This window comes from Ochotona curzoniae, unplaced genomic scaffold, assembly GCF_017591425.1.
Source record: "Ochotona curzoniae isolate NIBS_2020 unplaced genomic scaffold, NIBS_Ocur_1.0 contig_1014, whole genome shotgun sequence".
Taxonomy (NCBI): Eukaryota; Metazoa; Chordata; class Mammalia; order Lagomorpha; family Ochotonidae; genus Ochotona; species Ochotona curzoniae.
In genome coordinates this window covers 10753093-10780233 of record NW_024464920.1, presented here as the reverse complement: position 1 = coordinate 10780233, position 27141 = coordinate 10753093, and the positions used below count along the sequence as shown (strand labels likewise).

The following is a 27141-nucleotide window of genomic DNA, read 5'->3' as shown; positions in this document are numbered from 1 at the left end:
CCGCCTCTGAGACCTGTAGAACACCCCTTCCTTGCGCCTTCCCGGGGTGTGGTCATGTGTCAGCATGCAGATGCAGCCATCAATCCCTGTCTCCCTCACAACACAGCTGTAACCCCTGCCCCACGAGTCCGCCCCTTTCTATAACAATACTAGTGATCACACAGACTCCATGCTGCAGTATGACCTCAACTGCTGCACCAATTACATCTCAAACACCCTATATTCAAGTAAGGTCACATTTTTAGTTACTAAGGGTTAGGAATTCAATATCCTCTTGGAAGCACAGTTCAATCCATTACACATATAAAAGAAAACTAGTTGATCATCAATTCTAAGATGCCAAGGTTCTAAGTATGCATGAGGCAGAAAATGCAACATTATACATGAACTATAGAGTCAGAACTCATTTTACTTCTGTTCATTCAACAAATATGAATTTGTTAGGCACTTTGTTATATACTGAAAACACATAGAAAATGAATTCCTGCCCATGTAGCTCCAGTGTTCAAATAGAACAAGAATGTCACTTTTTAAGAATCTACTACATTCCAGGTGCTGCAGCAAAAATGCACAAGTTAACTCGTTAGCTTTCACAATAACTTATTAAACACTTTCATCCTCTTTACCACATGACAAAGTAGAGCCACGAGACCTAAGTAGCTGCTTGTTGAAAGTTACCATCCCTTTTATAAATTGGTCTTTTGTCATTGTTAAATGTCCTCTTTTTCTTTAGTAATACTCCTTACCTTAAGTCTATTATTTGATATTAATATAGTTACTTCTGCTTTCTCAAGTTTACTTTCTGTCAATGCTAAAAGGTTTGGATGATACTTTCAAGAATACACATCTAAGCATTCTGAGTTAAACGTGAAATACCGAAAGAGCACCTCAGTGCTCAGTTTCAGCAGTGGAGAACAGCCCAGGAGTTGGGGCTCCTGCCACCCCATGGGAGAGCCACAGGAAACTCGCGGCTCATGGCTTCAACCTGGCCTGAGAGTGAACCAGCAGATGGAGGTGTTCTCTCTTCCTGTCCCTTTCCCGCGCTCTCTGTAGTTCTGCCTTTCAAATAAATAAATGTAGAGAAACTGAAATTCACTATTTCAGTATTATCGCCTTTTAGAAACCCATTTCCTTATAACATACACATTGTGTGCACATAGTGTTTTTTTAAGCTTAATACATATACAAAAATTCATAAAACTTCCTTTTAAAACATTTTTAATGATAAATTTCTACCAATTCACACTGGCTTTTTGGGGCCAGTGTGATGGCTCAACAAGTTAATCCTCAGCCTACAATCACCAGTGTCCCATATGGGTACCAATTCATGTCCCGTCCAGCTCGCTGCTTGTGACCTGGGAAAGCAGTCGAGGACAGCCCAAAGCCTTGGGACCCTGCACCCGCGTGGGAGACTCGGGAGAAACTAAACTCCTGGCTCCGGCTCAACTCAGCTCTGACTGATGCGGCCACCAGAGGATAGAAGAGCCTTCTGTCTGCATTTCTTTCTCTCTTTAAATCTACCTTTCCAATAACAGTAAGTCTTTGGGGAAAAAAACTGCCCTTTCACCTAATTATTTAGATGAAGCATCATTTAATTTAAAATAAGTAATATACACCAACTTATATAACAACTTTATAATTACCCTTCATGGCAGCTAACATTCCAGACTACAGAGGGAAAGTTAAAATTTTATCACATGGGAAGGAAAGAAGAAAAAAATTTAAAATACAGACATAATTTACTGAAACGACTTATATACTGACCATCTGGCCACTTTCATGTTAACTCAAACAATTTCTCACCTGCAGCTTCAATTCTTCTACGTCTTTAGTTTTCTGCACTAACTCGCCTCGTAGCTCCTCGAGCAGCAGCTGGAATTTCTCCTGGTGAGTCTGTTTCTCGCTTAACAGTCGCTTGAGTTCGTTCTGTGACTTTATGTATTCATCCTGCAATCTGATTTTTAAAAGATAATTTAACATTAAGCATATTCTCTGTTTTCTAATTCAGCATTTTATGTAAACTAACCAAAGGCAGAAAAAACTAAGAGTAGCAACACACACTCCATTAAACTCACAAATACCTGTTCTTCACTGAGATCTATTCAAATTATTAATATTGTAGTTTTTGAAGTAATTTTTCTTTCAGGGGAAAGAGATACCTCAATATATTTATCTTTCTAGTTTCAACATAAGATTTATACAAATTCACAAATCATACTTAATTTTGATTAAAATTATAACGCAAAAACCTTACTGTATTTAAAATTCTAAATGTGGGCCTGGCATGGTAGCCTAGTGGTTAAAGCCCTCACCTTGAATGCGCCAGGATCCATATGGGCACCAGTTTTAATCCCAACAACCCCACTTCCCATCCAGCTCCATACTTGCAGCCTGGGAAAGCAGTCAAGGATGGCCCAAAGCCTTGGGACCCCGCACCGGCATGGGAGACCTGGAAGAGGTTCCGGGCTTTAGGTCGGCTCTGTTCTGGCCGTTTGGGGAGTGAATCATCGGATGGAAGATCTTCCTCTCTATCTCTCCTCCTCTCTGTACATCTGACTTTTCAATAAAAATAAATAAATCTAAAGTTTTAAATGTATACACTAAAAAACAAGAAAATTTTACTGATTATTCCAAAGAATTAGCCAAATTCAAGAGATAATTTTAAACTAAATTAACTAATTTACCTTGTGTGTTCAGCTTTCAAAGTCTGATAATTAGTTTTATGATGTTCACATCGTAACCTCTCATCAATTAATACTTTTTGGAATTCAGATTGAGAATTTGTCAGTCCACTGTCCCCGCCAGGAGCAAAAAGATTGGGAAATGCATCCATTTTAGTAGGTGATCTGATAACCATGTAAAAACACGTTTTGTCTTCCTGTTTTAATTTTCTTTCTAAGAGTATTTCTTGCTTCTTGATGAAGCAGAATTTCAGGAGGCCAAATTATACCTGCACAGAAAAATACACTTCATTAGTGATCAGTAAAATTAGTTACTTTTTATTACTTGTATTTCTTTCCACTTTCATAATGAAGACCAGCTTTCAGATTTCCAATTATTCTTAAAACAAAATTTAACAGAGTTGACACATAACTTAAAAGTTTTTCTTTACTGTAAAGATTGACCTTCAACGTCAAATTTTTAAGCAGAAACCATACCAAAGTACAGGCATTTCCAATGTGACAATCTGAGGTTCCCAAACAGGAACCCCATTTCCTGAAACTACTATAATAAGTTTGAAGTGTGTATTCTGGTATAAAATTCACTTCCCCAAATCAGAGGGAAAGCCACTTGTAGCTTAGTGAGAGATCAGTGTTCACAAAGAGGACCTCAAGCACATGATTGTGTCAAGATTAGTGGTACAGGGACCTTTTGACACAGAGCAAACCGCATTCAATCTGCAGATTCAGATCACAGTGACCACCTCCTGTGTGTTAGGCATTGTGCAAGAAACAGGAAGTCAAACTATTTCTGAAACATTGACCCCCTATCATTGCTGAGAGCTACATTTTGACTCCAGCTCAGCCCCAACCATTGCATTTGGGCAATTAAGTAGGAAATTCTCTCTGCCTTTAAAATAAAGTTTTACGTGTCTAGTGCATTGAAGAGTAAAAAATGATGAACTGCTCTTAAAATAATTAAGAACAAAAAATATTAATCAAATAGTTCAGTCTCTTTAACTTCATTAATCTTTCTCTAGAACATAATACTTTTTTTTCCCTCCTGATAGCTTTCATGAGTTACCAGGAATTACTTTTTCTTACTAAAAAAAGGATTGTGGCCTTTGCAAACCAACCACGAAATTACTCAGTCTTGCTTGAAATGTATTATCTCTGCTAAATTAGTTTGATGTCTACATATTACATAAGACCTTTATAATCAGGATTGCTTTGATTTCCTGTGAAATTATATTTTAACAATGGGAAGGGAAGTCCTTTAAGGATGCTTTACACTTTAAGTTAATATAAATGTGCACTAGAATGCAACATCTATAAATCCATACTACATTATTTGTAGCAGCTACTGGAAAATTATGTTGTCAAGAATATACATCAGGAGCCAGTGGAATGCTGCAACTGGCTAATCCTCCACCTCGAAGCACCAGTATCTTATGTGGGTGTTGGCTCATGTCCTGGCTGCTCCAGTTTCAATCCAGCTCTCTGCTTATGACCTGGAAAAGCAGTGGATGATAGTCTAAAGCCCAGGTACCCTGCACCCACTTGGGAGACCAGGCAGAGGCTCCTGGCTCCTGGCTTTGGGTTGGCTCAGCTACAGATGCTGCAGACATCTGTATAGTGATGCAGCAGATGGAAAATCTTTCTGTCTCTGCTCTATGAAGATTTGCCTTTCCAATAACATAAATACAACTTTTAAAATAATACCCATTTACCACAGAGTTCATGAAGTGGTAATAAAACTGATATGATTATGATTCTGATGTTTGTCCAGTTATCTTTTTAAAAATGATTTACTTACTTGCAAAGTAGAATTACAGAGAGTGAGATAGAGAGATAGACAGAGATACAATCTTTTATCCACTGCTTCACTGTGCTAGACAGAAGCCAGAAGCCAGGAGCCACGAGCTGGATGGGAAGTGGAGCAGCCGGGATAAAAACCCGCGCCCATAATAAAGAAGTCAGAACTGAAATTACTATCTATTGCACTGACCAACTACATCCCACATGCCAAAATGTGGTGAGCAACCTATATTTTTATCTCCACAAGCTAAGAATTTTATCTGTACTATTAAAAAGCTGTTTAAAAAATGAGCACAGATGCAACAAAACTCTCAACAAAATAGGAGCAAACTAAATCCAACTAAGCATGAGACGACTTACCCGCCGAGACCAAGTGGGATTTATTCAATGCATGCAAGACCGAGGCATGCAAGACCAAGGCATGCAAGAATGGTTTAACATTCAAAACACAACTAACGTAATCCACCACATCAAAAGGCTAAAGAAGAGAAAAAAAGCACATAATCGTATCAATAGCTAAAGCAAATGCACTTGATAAAATCCAACATCCATTCTTGATAAAAACACTTGACAGATTTTCATCTTCTAGTCTGCACATAAGAAGCTTAGAGATAGCTACTCTCTTCCAATGAATCACACATAGCTGAGGAAAGTACATTTCCAATTCTTGGGGACAAGAGGTAACTTGGCAAACCAGTGCCCCCCACTGACAGATGAATACAGAGAAAAGAAACCCAAGAGCTTTAACCTCTGTGGAGGGAGGTGGGGGAGTTGTGAAAACTAAGGCCAAAGTGGTAAAAATTGTAAAAACTAAACGGTAAAAGGGGTTGTTGCAGTGGCATAATTAGGTGGAGCCTCCAGCTGTGGTGCTGGCATCCCACATAGACAGTTCATGTCCTAGCTACTCCACTTTCAATCCAGTTCCCTGTTTACCACCTAGGAAAGCAGTGGAGGATGGCTGAAGTCTTCGGGCCACTGCACCTACAGGGGAGATGAAAAGAAAGCTGCTAATAGTTTCATACTTCAGATTGGCCCAGCTCTAGCTAATGTGGCCAACTGGGGAGTGAACCATTAGACAAAAAATTTCTCTCCCTCCTTCTCTCAGTATAACTCTGCCTTTCAAATTAAAAACTTAAAAAAACTCCAGAGATCTGGTCATAGGGGACTCCATTTTTGTGCATTTTCCTTCTGAATCTAAACCTGGTTCTCACAATGAATACTACAGAAAAACCCCCTCACGCTTCTCTCCTACAGAGAGGGCGAAAGCAATCATTTTCAAAAATGCATTCTGATCTTCTCAAAGTCTTGCTGCAAAATAAACTAATTAGCCACAGTGTAATCTGTTCATTTTTGTTTTTTAAATCACATTCTAACAGACCTAAAATAAGAGAAATTTCAAAATCCAGCACCCCTCACCATCCTCTCCCACCTGAGGAAGAACAGCAGGAGACTGAAAGGCAATCATGAAGTCCATGGTTCAGGAACAGAGGCTATAGTCCACAAAACACTGCTCTCCTATGATGTGAAAATGCCTCACAGTGACAATCCTAAATCCACCCTCCTCTTGTGTCATTACTGTCACCCACCTTATTTATACAGAAAATATATACTATGTACACAAAAGTGGAGGATAAGAGTAATAACATATGAAGTCAAATATAGTAACAAGTAGAGTGACATTCATACAATTACATCAAAAAAATCTTTTGAATGTAAATAATCTAAAAATGCACCAAATAAAAAGTATTGTGGTAAGTGGGTCAAAAATAAGATCTAGCTATATGTTCTCTACCAGAAATCTACTTTATAAAGACACAATTTATTAAAAGTGGATGGGGAGCCCAGCGCAATGGCTCAATTGGATAACCTTCCCACTTTAAGTGCCAGGATCCCATATGGTTGCCAGTTAAGAGTTCAAGCTCCAATTCTCATCCAGCTCCTTGCTTATGGCCTGGGAAAGCAGAGGATGCCCTGAAGCCTTGAGACCCTGCACTCACATGGGAGACCTGTTCCTAGCTTTAAATTGGCTAAGTTCAGATCGTTGTGACCACTGATCGTTGTCAATGAACGAGGGGATGGAAGCTCTTTCTCTTTCTCTTTCTCCTTCTCTCTCTAAATCAGCCTTTCCAATAAGTAAATGAATCTGAAGAAAAAGAAAGTGGATGAAGAAAGACCACTAACACTCATCTAAAACAGCAAAAAATGGTATCAGAGTACTTCAAAAGGTTTGTAGGAAAACAGAACTAAAGTTTATTGGCGTGGGTTTTCAACACAGTAGATGGAACAGCTAACTCAATGGAATGCCACATCCTATGTCAAAGTGACTTAGGATAAAGTCCCCATTCTAGGCTTGGGATCCAATTTCTTGTTAATGTGCACTCTGGAAAACAGCAAGTAACAGACAACAAGTTCTTAGGTCCCTGCTACCCATGTGACAGACCCAGATTTAGTTTTGGGCTTCCAGGTTCAGCCTGATACAGCCTTGACCACTATGGGAAGACAAAAGACTATGCCTTTCGACCTTTTTCAAAAAAGAAAAGTCTATTCTGGTGGGGAAAAAAAAAATGGTAGATGCCAAGCAGACTTTTCACAGTAACATCAGAGTCCCATATAATTTCAAATATTTTTCACATCTTTTAAATTTCATTTTTCACAAACATTATGAAGATTTCTCATTCATTTCTGTAAAATTGAATATCTAGTCCCTGAAATCTGTATATTAAAAACCTAATCCCCAGGATGACAGCATTAGGACACACAGGGCCTTTAGAAACTGACAGGAGATAAAGGCAAAGATGTTATGAATGGGATTGGTGTCCATACAAAGGAGGACCAACAGAGCTCCTTCAGCCCTCCACCACATGAGGAGCTAGTAAATGATTGTGTCTAGGAGCCAAGAGTGGGCCTCCGCAGACACGCCAACTGCCAGCACCATGAGCTTAAATTTCCCAGCCTCCAGAGTGACAGGAAGCATTTCTGGGCTGGGTGCTTCCTATGAAGCATTAGACACTATTAGGTCCAGGTCCTAGCTTGGCTTCCAGTTCCAGCTTCCAGCCAGAGCACATGCTCAGAAGGGGCATGGCTCAAGCAGTTAGGCTCTGCCACCCACATGCGAGATTCAGCTTCAGTTGCTGGCCTCCCGGCATGTGGGGAGTGAATCATGGAGTAAACACTGGCAAATGTACCTGTTTCTTCCAAAAAAAATTAAGAAAGTTTTAAAAGTAAATTTGCTGGGCCCGGCGTGGTGGCGCAAGTGGTTAAAGGTCCTCGCCTTGCACGCCCGGGATCCCATATGGGCGCCGGTTCTAATCCCGGCAGCCCCGCTTCCCTTCCAGCTCCCTGCCCGTGGCCTGGGAAAGCAGCAGAGGACGGCCCAAAGCTTTGGGAACCTGCACCCGTGTGGGAGACCCGGAAGAGGCTCCTGGCTTCGGATCGGCATAGTATCGGCCCGTTGCGCTCACTTGGGGAGTGAATCATCGGACGGAAGATCTTCCTCTCTGTCTCTCCTCTCTGTATATCCGCCTTTCCAATGAAAAAATAATAAAAATAAATCTTAAAAAAAAAAAGTAAATTTGCTTTATAAGACATCTACTCTGTATTTGTTATGGCAGCACAAAAAGAATAAGAGCACATTTGAGAATAAGAGAAGTTATCAGGAATAACAGAAGCATAAAATAATGATTAAGAAGTGTATTCTCAAAGAGCTAATGATCCTTAATGTGAATGCACTTGAAACAGAGCATGAAAGGGGCCAACTTTAACATAACCAGAAGATACAGAACAATTCACTATCATTGCTGTAAACTTCAAAATGGCTTTATGAAAAGTGGGCAGATCTCGGGTTGAGATTGTGGCTAGAGGGTTAAGCACCACTGCCTGCAACACTGGCATTTCATATGGACACCAGTTCAATTCCTGGCTGCTTCTGATACAGGCCCCAGCACATGTGCCTGGGAAGGCAGAGGAAGCAGAACACATGCTTGGACCTTTACATCCACATGGGAAACCCAGATAAGCCCTGGCTATTGCGGCCATTTGGGGAGTGAACCAGCAGATGCAGATGGATGATCAATATAGTCACCCTTTTTTCTTTCTCTCTCTCTGTCTCTCTTTCTCGCTCTCTTTTTCTCTGAGGATGGCTGTGGGTGTTTGTGTAACCCTGCCTACCATGTAGAAAATCAGCCAGTTGAAATATCAACTAAATAATAAAATCAATTAATATAGTAGATATCTAGACTTTTGTCAAAAATAACAGAACATGTTCCCATTAAACAAAACATTCCCACAGACAACATTCTAGGCCATAAAGCACATCCTAGCACATTTAAAATAATAGTATTCATATGGTATCTGTTTTCAGAACACAAAGGAATAAAACTGAAGGTCAACAACAGAACGATAGCTGGAAACTTGGAAAAATATGTAGAGCTTAAACAACAAATGTATTATACATCAAAGCGGAAGTCAGAATTTTTGAAATATTTTTACTTAAAAAAACTTAAAACACAATTTGTCAAAATCTGGGATACAGCAAAAGTCATGTTCAGTGGAAAGTATATGGCTTTGAATTCATTGTATTCAAAGTTCAAAATTAATCACTTAAGTTTCCATCTTGAGAAGGCAGAAAAAGAGGAAATTAAACACACAAGCAGAAAAAAAATAACAAAGATTAGATCAAAAAAGCAAAGAAACTGAAAACAGGAAATCATTAGAAAAAAATCAATGTAAACTAAAGCTGGTTTTTGAACAGAATATGTCTTTAATCAAGGAAAGAGAAAAAAAGAGCAGATTACAAATATCAGAAATTAAAATAGGACATCACTATAGGGCCCAAAGATATTACAAGAATACTAGAGACGGCGTCACGGTGCCACAGGTAGGTGCCTGGGATGTCCACACAGCATGCCAGAACACCTAGAACTGAGTCCACCTTCACATGCACCTGGAGAAGCAGCAGCAGGTGCCCCCACATCTCCCACATGGGACTCCAGGAGCTCCTGGCTCCTGGCTACAGCCTGGCCAAGCACTGGCTATGGGCACTAGGGGAGTGATGCATTCAACAGAAAATGTTTCTTTGTCTCCCTTTTCCTCCTTCCTCCTCCTTCCCTCTCTCCCTCACAGTATGTACATGTGTGTTGGGGGCGGGGTTTAACATGTGCTTTCAAATAAATAATCTTCCTAGAAATTAATAGAGAGAGGCCAACATCATGGCATAGCGGGTCATGCTGCTGACCGATACCAGAACCCATATGGGCACTGATTTGTCCTAGCTTCTCCAACTCTGAGCCAGATGCCTGTTAATGGCATAAGAAAAGCAGCAGAAAATGAACCAAGTGTTTGGGCCCATGCCTCCAATGTGAGAGACCCAGATGAAACTACTTGCTTCAGGATGCCCCAGCGCTGGCCACTGTGGCCTTCTGGAGAGTGAACTAGCAGAGGGAAGATCTCCATCTCTGCCTTCTTCTAACTTTTACAATAATTTTTTAAAATGAATACTATGAATAAATTCATGCCCACAAACTGATGATCCAGACAAAAGGGAAAAATGCCTTAGGTAATATGCAAAACGGACAATATGTAAAAACCACACAAAGAAAAATAGCATAAGAAAGTACAGACAATCTGAGATTTTTATCCATTACAGAAATTGAATCAATAATTGTTTCAAAACAGAAAGCACTAAGCCCAGATAAGTTTACAAGTGCATTTTACTAAAGACCTCAAGAAAAAAATCATACGAATACTCCACAACCTTTCAAAAACTAGAGGGAGTACATTATAAGCCATTCTGTGAAGCCAGTTCCACTCACACATAAGTTAAACAAAAGCATTGTGAGAAAATAAAACTACGTAATAATACCTTTCACGAGCAAAGATACAAAAATCCTTAACATAGTAGCAAATGAAATCTAATAATGAACATAAAAATTGAATGCTACATCTAAGTGGGATTTACCTTAGGTCTGCAAGGCTGATTCAACACTACACATCAAGTAACAGAGTTTACAATGTGAAGCAGTGGGTTAAGCTGCCATTCACAATTCTTGCATCCCATACAGGAGGTCCTGGCTGCCCCAATTTCCACCCAGGTTACTATTAATGAACTTTGCAAAGCAAAAAATTCTAAGTGCCTGGGTCACTGGAACTAAGAGGGAGTTTATATTCTCCCCAAGAGTTGATTAGACGACTTTTCCCCAACATCCTTGCCAGTATTGTTCACCATTTGGTTTTTGGAGGACAGTCAGTCTAACTGAGGTGAGGTAAAATCTGTCATTTTGAGTTTCTCTGATGGCTAGTGGACCTTAATATTTTTTCATAGTCTGTTGGCCATTTTAATTTAATCCTTTGAAAAATGTCTATGCATGTCCTTTATCCGCTTAACTGCACTGTTTGTTTTGCCATTGAGTTCCTTGAACTCTCTATAGATCCTAGATATTAATCCTCTATCAGTTGTATAACTTGCAAATATTTTCTTGTGTGGTCGTTTCTTCATGTGGCTGATGATTTCCTTTGAAGGACAGACGCTTCTTAGTTCCACGTACTCTTATTCATTCATTCTTTCTAGATTGGCTACATCTTATAGAGTTTATCTGATATTTTTCTCTAGTAATCTGATGGTTGTAGATCTAGATACTTGATCCATTTAGACTTGGTTTTCGTAGGGTGAGGGCACTGGTTCATACTTCTACACACATAGATCCAATTTTCCCAACACCATTTGATGCAAGACTCATTTCTCAATTGACTTCAATTCACTTGTCTAAAACTAGTTGGTTGTAGATGTGTGGTTTAAATTCCAGGATTTCTGTTCTGTTCTATCGATCTACAAGTCTGTCTATGAGCCACTATCATGCTGTTTTGATCACAAATGCCCTGTAGTATGTGATGAAGTCTGGTATTGTTACATGATATGTGGGATTTCATGTTTCTATATGAATATTAGCATCACGTAAGAAGAATGTCAGTTTAAGACAGGATTATTAAATCTACAAATTGCTTTGGGCAGTATGCACATTTTAATGATACTAATTCTTATCAATCATAAACATGGAAACCATGTTTTGGTATTTTTTTTTAATATTTTGGCATTTTTATAGAACTCCCTCAAATTGTTAGTTACATTTATTTCAAAATATGTAAATTGTTTTGCAGCTACTGTGAATGGAACTGAATTTACAAGTTCATTCTCAGCAATAGAACTATTGGTTAATACAAAGGCTATTAACTTTTGTGTGTTTACTTTTTATCCTACAACTTTACCAAACTGTCTTCTAAGTTTGAATAGTTTCTGTCTTTTGGTGCCCCTATACAGAGACCTATATATAATAGATATAATCATGTCATGTGCAAATAGGGATCATTTGACCTCCTCTTAATTTATATCCCTAAGTTACTTTTCTTCACTCATGGCTCTAAATCTTCCAGGATTCCCCCCTTGAATGGCAGTGGTGAGAGTGGTCATCTTTGTATAGCTCTGGATTTTAATAGAAATGTTTCTTCCAATTAATCCCCATACAAAAATACACTGGCTGTGAATTTTCAATGCATTGCTCGACTATGTTGTGGAATGCTGTAACAGTACCCAATTTGGATTAAGAGTTTTATCACGAAAGGATGTGGTGTTTTATTAAATGCTTTCTCTAAATCTACTGAGATAATCATATGGTTTTATTCTTCCACTTAATGTGATGTATCACATTGGCTGATTTGCCTATTTGAAGGCACCCCTACATATCAGGGACAAATACCACTGGGTCCAGGTCTTTCTGATGTTTTCTTGAATACAATTAGTTAGCATTTTGTTGAGGATTTTGACCTATGTTCATCAGGGATATTGGTCTACAGTTCTCTTTGGGGTTGTTTTGTTTTGTTTTTCTGGTTTTGAATTAATGTAATGATGGCCTCACAGAAGTTTGGAAGGATTCCCATTCTTTCAATTATTTGAACAATTCTTGAAACATTCAGTAGGATTCAGCTATCTAGTGAGGCTATCCAGTCCTGGGCTTTTCTTTGTTGAGAAGATCTTTATTACTGACTGAATCTGTCTAGTTATTAGTCTATTTAGGTTTCCTATGTCATCATGACTCAACTTGGTAAACCGCATGGGTCTAGAAATCTATCCATTTTTTCTAGATTTTTCAGACAATTTGGCATAATTTTTTTTTGGTTTTTTAGTTGTTTTAGTAATACCTGTTAATTTTTTAAAAATTTTGCGATGTCTATTTCCATCTCTGATTTTATTGATTTAGGTCTTCTCTACTTCTGGTTAGTTGGAACAAAGGTGTATCAAATTTATTTTTTTCAAAACAAAAGCTTTTAAATTTGCTAATCTTCTATACATATTTTTAATTATTTTTACTGGAAAGACAGAGCTACAGAGAGAACAGAAAAGATCTTCCAGACCTAGCGTGGTGGCCTACCAGCTGAAGTCCTCACCTTGCACATGTTGGAATCACATATGGGTATCAGTTCTAATCCTGGCAGCCCCACTTCCCATCCAGCTCCCTGCTTGTGGCTTGGGAATGCAGTCGAAGATGACCCAAAGCCTTGAGATCCTGCACCCATGTGGGAGACCCGGAAAGAAGTTCCTGGCTCCTGGCTTCGGATCGGCATAGCACCGGCCGCTACAGCCGCTTGGGGAGTGAATCATCGGATGAAAGATCTTCTCTGTCTCTCCTTCTCTGTGTACATCTGACTTTGCAATAAAAATTAGTAAATCTAAAAAAAAAAAAAAGAAAGAGAAAGAAAGAGAAGGGAAGGGAGGAAGGGGAAAGGAAAGGAAAGAGGGAGAGAGAGAGGAAGAGAGGGAGGGAGGGAAGGAGAGGGAGAGAGGGAGGGAGGGAAGGAGAGGGAGGGAGGGAAGGAGAGGGAGGGAGGGAAGGAGAGGGACGGAGGGAGGGAGAGAAGGAGGGAGAGAGAGAGAGAGAAGGAGAGAGGGAGGGAGGGAAGGACAGGGAGGGAGGGAGAGAGGGAGGGAGGGAGACCTTCCAACTTCTGGTTCACTCCCCAAACAACTGCAACAGCCAGAGGCAAGCTGATCCGAATCCAGGACCCAGGAACTGTCTCCAGGTCCCCATGCAGGTGTAGGGTCCCAAGGCTTTGGACCATCCTCGACTGCTTTCCGAAGCCACAAGCAGGGAGCTGGATGGGAAGTAGGACAGCCAGGACACAAACTGAAGCCCACAACAGATCATGGCACTTGCAAAGTGAGGATTTAGCCCTAGAGCCTTTGCCTGGTAACCAATTCTTTTTATCTTTTTTGAATTTCATTTCTTTTCTAATTCTAAGTACTTATTTCCGCCCATCAATTTGGGGTTTGGTTTGTGCTTTTCCTAGGTTCTTGAGAAGCACTGCTAGACCACTTATTTGATGCTTTTCTAGTTTCTTGATGTACACACTGTTACAAACTTCCCTGTTAACATTGCCTTTGCAGGATGCCATAGGTTTTGACATGTTGTGCTGCCATTTTCATTCATTTCCAAAAATACTTATTTCCCTTTTGATTTCCTCTATGAAGCATGGTTCTCTCAGTAGCTTGTTGTTCTGTCTTTAGGGTTTGCATGTTTAATAGTTTCTTTAAATTGTGGATTTCCAGCTTCATTCCATGGTGGTCAGAAATAATGCATGGTATGATTTCAATTTCTTTGAGTTTGCTGAGGCTTGCTTTAGGGCCTGGCATATGGTCTATTCCAAAGTAAGTTTCATGCACTTATAAAACAACGTGTGCTCTGCAACAATGGTATAAAATGTTGAAAATATTCTGTAGATATGGCTGTGTTTCTTTGTTATTTTCTGTATAGCTATCCATTGATGAAAGTGGGGTGTTGAAGTCTCCCATTATCATCATATTGGGGTATAGGTCTCTCTTTAGACCCAGTATCATATGTTTTAAATAGCTAGGCTTAGCATTAGGTGTAAATGCACCTTCTTGTTGAGCTCATCCCTTAACCATTATGTAATACTCTTCATCTCTTAAGTTATTACGTTAAAGTCTACTTTATCTGATATTAGGAATGGTTACACCTAACATTTTGTCCTTCCTACTGGCATGGAATATCTTTCTACAAATTATCGCTTTAATTCTGTGTACATATTTGTTAGTGAGGCATTTCTTGTAGGGAGCAAATAGATGGGTCTTGTTTCTAAACCATTGAATTCGTATTTTTGATTGGCAAGCTCAGGTCATTTGTACTCATGGCTACCATTGAAAAACAACAACTTGATCCTACAATTTTTCCATAAATATTCTTATTATTTGCTTAGGATTCTTAAGTACTTTTGGAAGGCTTTATGCCTTCACATTTTCTCATTATGATGATTATCAGTCTCCATTTCTGTCTATAACACATTCTTAAGCATCATTTGTAAGACTGGATGGGTAATGACAAATACAGTTTCTACTTGCTTGGAAGGTCATTATTTAATTTTCATTTATAAATGAGAGCTTTGTTGGGTAGTTTTCTCGTTTGGCAGTCTTATTTTATTTATTTATTTTTTTAAAGATTTATTTATTTATTGGAAAGTCAGATATACAGAGAGGAGGAAAGACAGAGAGGAAGATCTTCTGTCCGATGATTGACTCCCCAAGTGCACGCAACGGCCGATGCTATGCTGACCCAAAGCCAGGAGCCAGGAACTTCTTCCGGGTATCCCACACTGGTGCAGGGTCCCAAGGCTTTGGGCCATCCTCGACTGCTTTCCCAGGCTACAAGCAGGGAGCTGGATGGGAAGCAGGGCTGCCGGGATTAGAACCAGCACCCATATGGGATCCCAGCGCGTTCAAGGCAAGCACTTTAGCCGCTAGGCCACGCCACCAGGCCCAGGCAGTCTCTTTCTTTTAGAGCATGGACTATGTCTCCATTTTCTCCTAGCCTATAAGGTTTCTCACAACAAGTCAGCTGGCAGTCTAACTGGGGATCCTCTGAGGTTAATCTGGTATTTCTTTCATGCATAGTTTAGAATCTTTTGTGTTTCTTGAAAGTTTCACTATAATGTGCCATGGTGAAGACTGCTTCTGATCATGCCCATTAGGAGTTCAATGTGACCGTACTTAAGTATTTCCTTTCTTCACATTCCAGAACTCTTCTGTGATCTCACTATGCAGGCCTTCCAATTCATTCTCTTTCCGCACCTTCAGCAACCCCTAAGATACATATATTTGATACATATACATATATTTAATTGCTTGACAGTAACCCATAAATCTCCACACTAGTTTCATTTTTCCTCATTTTTGCATCCTTTTGGGGGAGGAGAGGGTGGATTTTGACAGTTATTTTTTTATATAGCATCAATGAACAATGAATCTGAAATTAAATCCACACACCATTAATAACAGTATTCCCCAAAAAGAAAATAATTAGGTATAAATCTGACAAAATAAGAAGATTTAAATAAGAACTAAAAAGACCATGGATAAGAAAATTTAATATGAAGGTACTTCAAAACACACATGAAAAGCAGAATTATTTTCATGCAAACACATGTTAAATCCATGCACAGGAGTATTGCCAAGATGTCAGTTCTCAATTCAAACTACAGGTTCAATATGATTTCAATCAAAATTCTAACAAGCTACTTCTAAAAACCAACAAACTAATTCTAAAGTTTATATACAGAAAGGGAAAACCCACAAACAATTCTTATACCACCAGAAGGGAACAATCAACTGACTCTACCCAACTAAAAGTTTGCTATAAAACCATTTATTATCACAGGGCCAGTTCAATGGCTCAGTTAGCCAATTCTCCACCCCAAAGCATCAGCATTCCATATGTATGCCAGTTCATGTCCCAGCTGCTCCCATTCCTATCCAGCTCCCTGCTCATGGCCAGTGAACTCAGCAGAGGACAGCCCTAAGACTGTGTAACTCTGCATCCATATGACAGATCCCCAAGAAGCTCCTGGCTTGGGATTGGCACAGCTTTGGCCACTGCAGCCATTGAGGAAGTGAATCAGTAGGGGGAAGATCTTTCTGTCTGTCCTCCTTTCTGTAAATCTGCCTTTCAAATTAAAAATACACCTTTAAAAAAAAACCTTGTAATTATCAACATATATGTTATTGGTCAAACAGCAGAGAAACAGAGCAATGGAACAAAGTACAGGGCAGACGTAGACCTATATATGCAAGTGACCTGACAAAGGAAAAATCGCAATCAAAATGAAGAAAAGAACCACTGCAACAAGACACTACAACCATGTATGCACACACTTGAGAAAACTGATGCTACATAAAAGCCTTACACGCTTCTGCGAACCAAGATCAACTCAAAATGGATTAATACACATTAAATGCAGAATTACAAAACTTCTAGGAGGTATCATAGGAGAGGATCTACATGACCTTGGGTATAACAATGACATTTTATACATTAAATCCAAAATACAATCCATGAAAGAAATATCTGATACTCTAGAATGATGAAAATAAAAAAATTCTCTGTGAACAACACCGTCAAGAAAATAAGGCAAACTGTTCAACTGGGAGAAAATATTTACAAAAGATCCATTTGATAACACACCATCATCCAAAATACACAAACAATACTTAAAAGTAAAAAATTCAATTTTTAAATGGGCAGAATATGAATAAACACCACACAACATATACAGATGGCAAATAAACACATAAAAAGATACTCTGTAGCATCTATCATTAGGAATTGCAAATTAAAACACTACATTACTACTACCTATCAAAAAAAAAAAATCAACCAAACAAAAACCCAAAACAATGGCAGCAACAAATTCTGGTCAGAACATGGAACAGAAGCAACTTTTATTCGCTATGAGTAGCTGTTTTAGAAAAGAGTTCCCTACAAAACTAAAGATACTTATTATAAACGTGCATGTATTCGTATTATATAAACTATATATATAGCATATACAATATAAACATGCTTAAATACAAATACATTATGTATACTATACTAGACAACTATACAATGTATAAATATATAATATATAAATGTGTCATAAATGTAATATTTATATATTAATTATACAAATTATAAGTTATATATAAATGCATACTATGATATATTTTATATATTTACACATTATCTATATACTTATATATAAATATATAGAACACATACATATAAAGCTATAGTCATTATTATCGTGAAGGCAGATTTTTACAGATACATCTTTCATCCACTGGTTCACTCTCCAAGTGGCCTCACAGCCAGAGCTGAGCCGATCCATAGCCAAGAGCCTCTTCCAGGTCTCCCACATGGGTAGAGGGCTCTAAGGTTTTAGGCTATCCTTACTGCTTTCTCAGGATATAAACAGGGACCTGGATAGGGAGTAGAGTAGCCATGACATTAACTGGCATCCACTGGGATGCTGGCACTGGCAGGCAGAGGATTAGCCAACTGAGCAGCACATGTGTCCCTAAATGTACTCCTTATAAAAAAAAAAAAGAGCGTATTTGCTTGACAAGACTTACTAAGAGAAGGAGAGCCAGAGCAAGAGAAATATTTCCCCTGCTGGTTCACTACAAATGCCTACAACAGCTGGAGCTCAGCTAATTCAAAGCCAGGAGCCAGAACTTCTTCCAGGTCTCCAAAGTGGGGGTAGAACTGGGACTTGGGCCATCCTTTGCCACCTTTCCAGGCTGTAAGCTGAGAGCTGGATGGAAAGTGGAGCAGTCTCCACAGGAACTGCTACCCACATGAGATGCCAGTGCAGCAGGCAATTATCTTGCTCTATCACCACCCGGCCCTCAAAACTAAACATACTCCTAGGATATAAGATCTATTAATCACATTTTTGTCATTTACCTAGGTGAGCTGAAAAATATACTCAAAAATGTACACAAGAATGTTACAGTAGCTTTATCTGATTGCCAAAATCTGGAATCAATCATGGCCTTTCACAGGATAAACAAAGAGGGATACATCTAGGCAATGAAATACTGCATTAAAAAAGGAATTAAATAGGGGCTGGTGTGATGGCTCATATGGCTAATCCTTGGCCTGCAAGCACCAGCAACTCAAATGGGCATTGGTTTATTTCCTAGATGCTCCAGTTGCTATTAAGCTCCCTTTTTATGGCCACAAAAAGCAGTGGAGGATGGCCCAGGTGCTGGGCCGCAGCACCCACGTGGGAGACCCACAGGAAGCTCCTGGCTCCTGGCTTTAGACGGGCTCAGTTGTTACTGCAGCCATTTGGGGAGTAAAGCAAGAGATGGAAGATCTTTCTCCCCTCTGTAAATCTGCTCTTTAAATAAAAATAAGTAAATCTTAAAAAAAAAAAAAAACAAAAAAAGAATGAAATAACAAGCCATGAAAAAGCAAGGAAGAATTTTAGATGAATATTAAGTTAAGAAAGCCAGTGTGAAAACACTATAAACATACTCTATCATCCTAACTAACATTCTTGAAAAATCAAGATTATGTAGACAGAAAAAAAAAATTAGCGGTTGCCAGGAGTGATATGAAAATAGATAAACTGAGAAATCACGAAACATTTTTAGCACACTGAAATTATTCTGAATGAGATCGTAATGGCAAAAACATGTCTATACATGTAACTGTCAAAAATTCATACCAAGTGTGAACTATAGATTTTCATTAATAATTACAGGTCAATGTAGATTCAACAGTTACAACCCATGCCCCACTCTGGTGTAGGTTTGTTGATAACAGGGGAACTTGTGTGGGGAGAACTGCAAGAATTCTCTTTTTCAATCAATTTGCTTGTGAACCTAAAAGTGCTCTACAAGGGAAAGAAGGAAGAGAAGAATAAACATAACAAACTAACTATGGCCTAAAATACTTACCATCTGAATTTCTATAAAACTAGTCTCCCAAATCACTTTTTAGGACAACTACTAAAGTTCTTTCTTCCTAACAAGAAGGGCATTTTACCCTGCGGCTATGCGACCACTCGAGGACACCCACACTCCTTCTCAGGGAACTGACTCAGTCTTAGCTCTTCTGCTGCAGACCCACCAGCTTCATGAGCCAGTGATGGCTCAAGTGCTTAGGTTCACCAGCCTCGTGGGAGACCCGGACTGAGTTCCTGGCTTTAGTGTAACCCAGCCCAGCCACAACTGTTGCAGACAGGTGAAGAGTGAGACAGCAGATAAAAGATCTCTCTCAAGCCCTAAAGTCCTTGCCTTGCATGTGTCAGGATCCATATGGGCACTGATTTGTATCCCAGCTGCTCCACTTCCCTTCCAGCTCCTTCCTTGTGGCCTGGGAAAGTGGTGGAGAACAGCCCAAAGCCTTGGGACCCTGAACCCGCACGGGAGACCCAGAGGAGGCTCCTTGCTTTGTATCAGCTCGGCTCTGGTCACTGCAGCCACTTGGGACAGAGGGTCTTTGTCTCTCCTTCTCCATCTGTATATCTGCCTTTCCAATAATAAATCATATTTTAATATATATATTATATTTTATATATATAAAAGATCTTGTCCTTCCACTTTTCATAAAATGAAGGTCTAATTTCTAATTTCTAAAAGTTAAGTATATTTTCAGAAAAACAACTTCTTTTTAAAGAAAGGAAAAATCTTTTCAAACTAAAAAAGTGGAGAAAAAAATTAACTCATTCTACCAACAGGGTTTATCAACCACAGAACAATGGACATCTGGCTGGGTTATAAAACCTTTAATCTACAAAAGGACCATTTCTGTATTTATAACATCATCTGGGAGGCATACAAAATTATCAAGCTAAAAATCAGCCAGCCTTTAAAAAAAAAAAAAAACATTGAATTTAAACCCTGTCTCCCATGGCCTTGTCAGGGCCAGACCAAATGATTCTGTGGACCTTATCTGTCCCGAGTTGTACGTTAGCTATCAGTCTTACAGCATTTAGTTCTTTGCTACTGGGCTACCTTACACACTTGAGGCTGTTCAGCAACGTTTCTAGTTTTCACCCATTAAATATCTGGGACACCATTTTGCCCAGCTGTAAAAGTCAAATGCTTCCATGCTATATGTTCCCTACCAAAAATCTCAGCTAAGAGGCACTGACAGAAAGAATGGAAAGAAGGAACATAAAGAGGTACCTAAAATAAACAGAAAGCAGACACAATAATACAGTAGGCTTAATAAATATAGCACTGATTCGGCGGTGGACCCTGGGTAGCATACTCTGTGCAATACCAGGAGACCTGGCCCGCAGTCCACCATGGCTGAGTTGGTGCCAATGACAGTAGACTTTAAATTTTCCCAGGATGGGGGTTTGAGGTTATGTGGATGGGGGACTGCTGAGGAAGTGCCTTAAAGGTGAGGAATGACTTCTGAGGGACTTCCACAAACCAGGCCACTGCAACAGCAGGCAAACCAGGGGTCTGGGACCATTGGTTTATAAGTGGGGAAGTCAGGATATGTCTGGGTCAGACCAGGATACCTGTATACATGAAAAATCTGGGCTGGTCTACCTGTCATCAATCAAAGGTAATCAAGAGATCACAATCATTATGGTGCAAACGTAAGTTAGGAATGTAGGACCTAGCAGGACTAGCCACAGTGCCCACCAGTGAGTTTGATCAAGGGGTTGGTCATGCTATGCTGGGCCATGCCACTAACTAGCACCCGTGACAGCCAGGTCTGGTGGCAGATTCTGAGTGGTTTCTGGGCTCATCCCTGTAGGATCGCAATATCCACTGTCTGCACAAGAGCTGGGGGATACAGCATCCGCCAGTACTCACAAAGGCAGAGAGTGCAGGGGTGGATCATCCTGGGTAGGGTCCTAGCACCCACAGACAGGCATGAGATCTGGGTCTGGGAGCACACCAGGTGGGGAAACTTGGGGAACTTCCTTATTAAGCTGTAGCTCCTGATAACATAAAAGTTGGAGCTGGGTGTGGGTTAGACCACACAAGACTGCTCCACCTGTCAGCAGGTGTGTGGGTTGGCTCAGGGGAGAGGGGGACCAGGCAAGCCCAGGCCTAGTCAGCACACACTGGCACACATAGGGGCCAGGACAGGTTACAGGCCATGCAAGGCTAGTTTTCTGCTCCCACCTGTTTGCATGAGAGCCGAGGATAGGGACAGATTGGGCAGGGCTGGGCTACAGCAGCCACCAACAAGAGTTGGAACTAAGGGCAGGGCGCGCCATGCCAAGCTGCAGCATCTGATGGCAAAGGCCAAGATGGGGGACAGGCTATATTGGGCTGAGTCAGCAACCACCAGCATGTGCAAGATTTGTGGCTGGGAACAGGCCTGGTCAGGGAGCTAAGGGAACACCCATTCTGGGCTGTGGTTCCTATTGGTAAGTGCGAGAGCCACAACAGAAATGGCAAACTGGGCTAGACACAGCTGCAGCATCCCTCAGCAAGATGTGGACTGGATCTGAGGTGTGCTCGACTAGATTAGGCTTAGGAACCATGGACCTCATAGGAGCCAGAGTGGGTATAGGACAGGCTGGACTAGGACTCACACCTGCTGAACCATGTGAGATCCAGGTCTGGGGTGGGCCAGGTGGGGCTAGGCAACAACATCCACCAGTAAGAGCCAGAATGGGTGTGGGTCAGTCAGGCAAGGCCGTTGTACCTGCCAGTGGATACCAAGACAGGAGGTAGGCCAAGTCGGGCTGAGCCAAACACCCACTGGCGTGAGCAAGATCTACAACTAAGAGGTGGCCTGATAGCAAAGCTTGAAGAACTCCTCTGTCAGGTCACAGTTCCTACAGGTAAGCACAAGAATCAAGGCTGGGAGCAGCCCAGACCAAGCCAGGTTACAGTACCCACCAACATACATAGAGGTCAGGTCTAGGGGCAGGCGGGGCTAGAACAGCTCACAGCACCCACTGGCAGATGTGAGAACCAGGACAGGGTGCAGGCCAGGCTAAGTTGGGCTGCAACACTAGCCAGTTCACATTAGGGAAGGGACTGGAGGCTGGCTTGGCTAGGCTGCAGTGCCCACCAGCATGAGCTGGAACTGGGGGCAGGCCAAACAAAACCAGGATGCAGCACCCACCAGCAAAAGCTAAAGTGAAGTAAGCCATGCCAGACTGGGTCATAGCACCCACCAGCATACAGAACACCCACGGGAGGGTGGAGAGTGAGCATGGTAGGGAGATGCAAAGGTTCCTCTGCGGGGCCGCTGCTCCCATGGGTAAGCATGAGAGCTGGGACTTGGGGTGGGCCAGGCTGGCAGGCTGCAACACCCATCAGCCTGCATGTGAGCTGGCTTAAGAGGAGAGCCAGGCTGGGCTAAGTGACTGAATCTGCTAGCGCATGCATGAGCCCAAAGTAAGTACAGTCTGGTCAGGTTTTACCACAACATCAGCTGGCAAGTGTCAGGACTGGGGGCAAGTCCTGTCAGGGTAGACTGCAGTAGGAAAACTATGGGCACCCCTTTGATGGGCTGCAGCTCCCACTGGTGAACATGAGAACCAGGGCTGGGAGTGGTCCCGGCAGGACAGGAGGTAGCACCCACCACCATAACTGTGAATCAAATAAATAGTGGGGTCAGTCAGGCTGAGCTAGGCTGCAGTACCCATTTGTATGTACAAGAGATGAATGGGATGTGGGACGGACCACAAGAACATGAATTTTGAAATAACCCAGCATGCACAGGAACCAGGCTGGGGGCAGGCCTGGTGGGGTTCATTGGGGGTCACTCCGACTAGGCTGCTATTCTCACTGGGTGCATGAGGGCCAAGTGTATGTTGGGCAGGGTCGAGCAGGACCGCAGCATCCATTGTTTTGTGTATGAGATGGGGCTGGGGTGGGGACAGCAGTGAATGGGCAACTGCCACCACCAGTGTGTGTCAACGGATGTGGATGACAGACTGAGCCAGATCCCACACTGACTGGTACACACAGAAGTCAGGTCTGGGGTCACCTCAGAAAAGGTTTCTTTGGAGACCCTCTGCAACTGAACCACTGGACTAAATTCTAACCACAAGCCTTCTCAGCTTCTAAGGCTTTGTGCAGTGGATGCCATGGCCAGATGCACAAGCGGAACATCAAAGTTTACAGCATCCTACAGAATATGTCTATTACCGTGGCAGAGGATGGAAACAGAACAAATTGGACAGCAATCCAGGCCAAGCTCTGACAGTAAGTATCTGTGAGAGTTCAGACTCTAAAAGTGGACTACATCAGCCAATGGACCTTAAAAGGATCTCCTCAATCTTGGAACAACAAAATCAATAGCATCTCAGAACTATGGAACCCACTTAATCGGTGCCATCAGAATATGCTCCATACCAGGATCCTAGGATGACAATGGGGGCCTTCACCCAACCCTGGGTACTGATGAAGTCAGGCTGCTGGGAGCAGCCCTCTCCCCACCAGAAGCTGTCAACAACAAAAAAATCCACGCCTACCTTGGGAGATCTGCGTAATGACTCAACAATATCCTGAAACACCAGGACTATAATAATTCATGCTAAGTCTCTCAGTGCCACTAGAACCTACCCATAGACACAGGGTAGAACCTACCTGCATTCCAACACTCCAGACTCATACCTTTCAGAGTAAATTCTACTTTCTTTCTAGTCACCCTGTAGGACTGGAACAGGGTTCACCTCATGTCCTCTAGTCCTAGGACTAGGACTGTTAGTACTATAACCCACAGTATCAGCTGGACTCTTCTAGCAGGACCTAAGGGAGAGTCTGTTCAGATCCCATAATCCTAAAGCCATAAACTGGTGCCAAGCCCTGGCACCACTCAGACATGCCAGCAGGACAAGACGGCAGCTGTCCTTAACTCCATCAGCACAAAGAACAACGCATGATTATTACATTCGCCAGGGAGACTGGTAGCAAACTCTGTAGACCAAAGATATACATCCAAGGAAACCCTTATTTTAAGCCAAACTTCATCCCTGCAAAAGTGACTAGACCATAATCACTTTTAGACACAACTGAATACTGATTAAGACGAAATCACTCTGAGACTACATTCCTGGGATCACCCAGAACCAAAGCCAAAGTAACAAGCCAAACGACACCCTGCATTCCAGCAAAATTACAAAGTCTTTTCCAATAAAACATACCCCATAAAAAAGGATGAATACACCAGATGGGCAGATGTCAACACTGAGACACAGAAGACATGAAGAAGCAAAGTAGCATTACACCTCCAGAAAAACACAAGACTTCCTCCAGAATTAGATCTTCAACTCCAAGAAATCTATAAGCAGAATTCAAGATAATATTAGTAAATTCAATGAGATGCAAGAAAATACAGATAAAATGAAATTAGTGACATGAATGAAAATATTATGAGATAGAACTCACCAAGAACCAAACAAAAATTCTAAAAACCAAATTGACAGTGAAATAAAAGGATTTAGATCTAATAGCAGAATAGATCAAGTGGGATAATGAATTTCTGATCTCAAGAATAAGAATTGTTAAGTAACCCAGTCAGATAATGGAGAGAAATTTAAAAGAACGAAGACATCTACATCAAATATGTGATACCATTAAACAAGCAAATATTTGGTTTCTTTTAAACCACACACAAAAAACTTTGTTTTCACTTTTTTTGTTGTTGTTAAATTTTTATTTTAAATTTTTGAATTTTGTGGTACAATTTCATATAGACTGGGATTTTTCCCCAAACTCCCACCCCCCAACAGATTTTCCCCATGTTGCTACAATAGTATAGTCCTTCATAAGGAGTCATATTTCCATCAGTCTGTTATTTCAGCGTGCCCCAACACTGCTGGTACAGACATTGTCAGACAGTTCATCATCCCATTGCATACACATTTCAACAGTTCCATTGGGAGTCCATCTCTGACTCGAAAGCAGGGATGCATACAGCATTGTATCCCCACATCTGGATATGGTAGTCCCTATTACTCCATCACTATACAGTCCTATTAATGAGAAGCCATGAAGTAAGATCAACAATTGGTATAAATTAAAACAGCAGCCACAGCAACAAAATTACAGCACATGAAAAAACGTGCCACTGAGTAACCAACACATGGGTGAGTGACAAAAAGAAAGCACAAAAGCCTCTTGGGTAAACTGATGCCACTGTGCAATCCATGAGCCAGTGATGGATTCGACAAGAGAAAAGAAAGTATTTGGAATAAATGTAACTGAAACAAAAAACATCAAAACACATAGGATGCAGCCAAAAAAAAAAAAAAACAGTAATGGAACAGGTTATTAAAGTTACACATTGCATGATGGTTTCCTTTCAAATACATGTATTATAGGAATTCTTAAAGCAGAAAAGAAAAAAGGCGTTGAGAATCTGCTAAATGAAGTAACAGTAGAAAATATCCCAGGTTTTGAAAGAGACAGAACATCCAGATACAAAAAGCTCAAAGAACCCCAAGCAGACTCAGTCAATAAAAGTCTTTTCCAAGGCATATTATCTTCAAATTTTCAAAAGTTAAATACAAAGAGAGAATCCAAAAGATTGTAAGAGAAAAGCATCAAATCACATTCAAAACAAAACAAAACACACAACTAGATTAACATCAGACCTCTTGGCAAAAAGCCTATAGGACAGAAGATTGGGATGACATATCCAAAATCTTAAAGAAAAACTCTACCAAAATTTCTGTATCTAGCGAAACTATCCTTTAAACAAAAGGGAGAAAGGAAGTATTTTCCAGATAAGCAAAAATGGGGAGAATTCACCACTGCAGACAGCTTTACAAGAAATTTTCATGAGTGTCCCGTATGAGAAGTTAAACACGAAACACTTACCACCATAAAACTCAGCATCCGAGCAAGTAAATTATTACGCACTCAATAAATGGCAGGTTCTAGCTCTTATATATCAATATTAATCTTGAATTTAAATAGATTAAATTCATCAACCTAAAATTTATGTAGGCTGAATGGATAAAAAACAGAAAACGGCCCAGCACGAGAACCTAATGGCTGAAGTCCTCACCTTGCACATGCCAGGATCCTATATGGACGCCGGTTCCAATCCCAGCAGCCCCACTTCCCACCCAGCTCCCTGCTTGTAGCCTGGGAAAGCAGTCGAGGATGGTCCAAAGCCTTGGGATCCTGCACCCATGGGTGACTTAGAGGAGGTTCCTGGCTCCTGGCTTCAGACTGGTGCAGCACCAGCCGTTGTGGTCACTTGGGGAGTGAATCATCAGAAAGAACATCTTCCTCTCTATCTCTCCTCCTCTCTATAAATCTGACTTTCCAATAAAAATAAATAAATCTTAAAAAGAAAAGACACTACTATTACCTGCCTACAAGAAATTTACTTCACAAAAATAGAGACTGAGAGACTTAGACACCTGGAAAAACAACTCTCAAAAAAAAAAAAAGGCATAACTATGCTGATATCAGATAAACTTAAAAAATTTTAAGAAATAAGGAACATTATATTTTGATAAAGGTTCAACTCAGCAAGAAAAAACAAGTCATAAATATATACGTACCCAATAAATACAAGAACACTCCAAAATACAACAAATACTATTAGACCGAAAGGGAGAGTGAAACTCCAAAACAATAACAGTGGTGACTTCAGTACTCCACTCTCATCAAATAACAGATCATCCAGACAGAAAATCAATAAAGATACATCAGAGGTGAAACATACAATCAAGCAATTGGCCCTAACAGACATGTACGGAACATTTCGCCCAACAGCTATAGAACACATATTCTCTTTAACAGCACATGGAACATTTTCTACAATAGACCACATACTAGGTCATAAATAATTCTCAGCAAATTTAAAAAGATTGAAATCATACATCTCTT

At 40.7% G+C, this 27141-nt stretch overlaps 1 protein-coding gene across 3 annotated transcripts in view; it reads right to left on the bottom strand.

Moving 5' to 3' along the window:
* Nucleotides 1-27141, bottom strand: part of CEP83 (centrosomal protein 83) — a 142545-nt gene that overhangs the window by 88113 nt on the left and 27291 nt on the right. For 2 of the 3 annotated variants that reach the window (XM_040980804.1, XM_040980797.1), the window contains exons 1-3: nucleotides 4839-4956; nucleotides 2685-2950; nucleotides 1804-1954 (exon numbers count right to left, since the gene is read on the bottom strand). In XM_040980804.1, coding sequence (XP_040836738.1) covers nucleotides 1804-1954; nucleotides 2685-2857 — 324 coding nt within the window. In that variant the 5' untranslated portion in view covers nucleotides 2858-2950; nucleotides 4839-4956. Of the gene's footprint in view, nucleotides 1-1803; nucleotides 1955-2684; nucleotides 2951-4838; nucleotides 4957-27141 lie in introns of those variants that run through there. The other variant, XM_040980815.1, reaches the window with a different exon arrangement.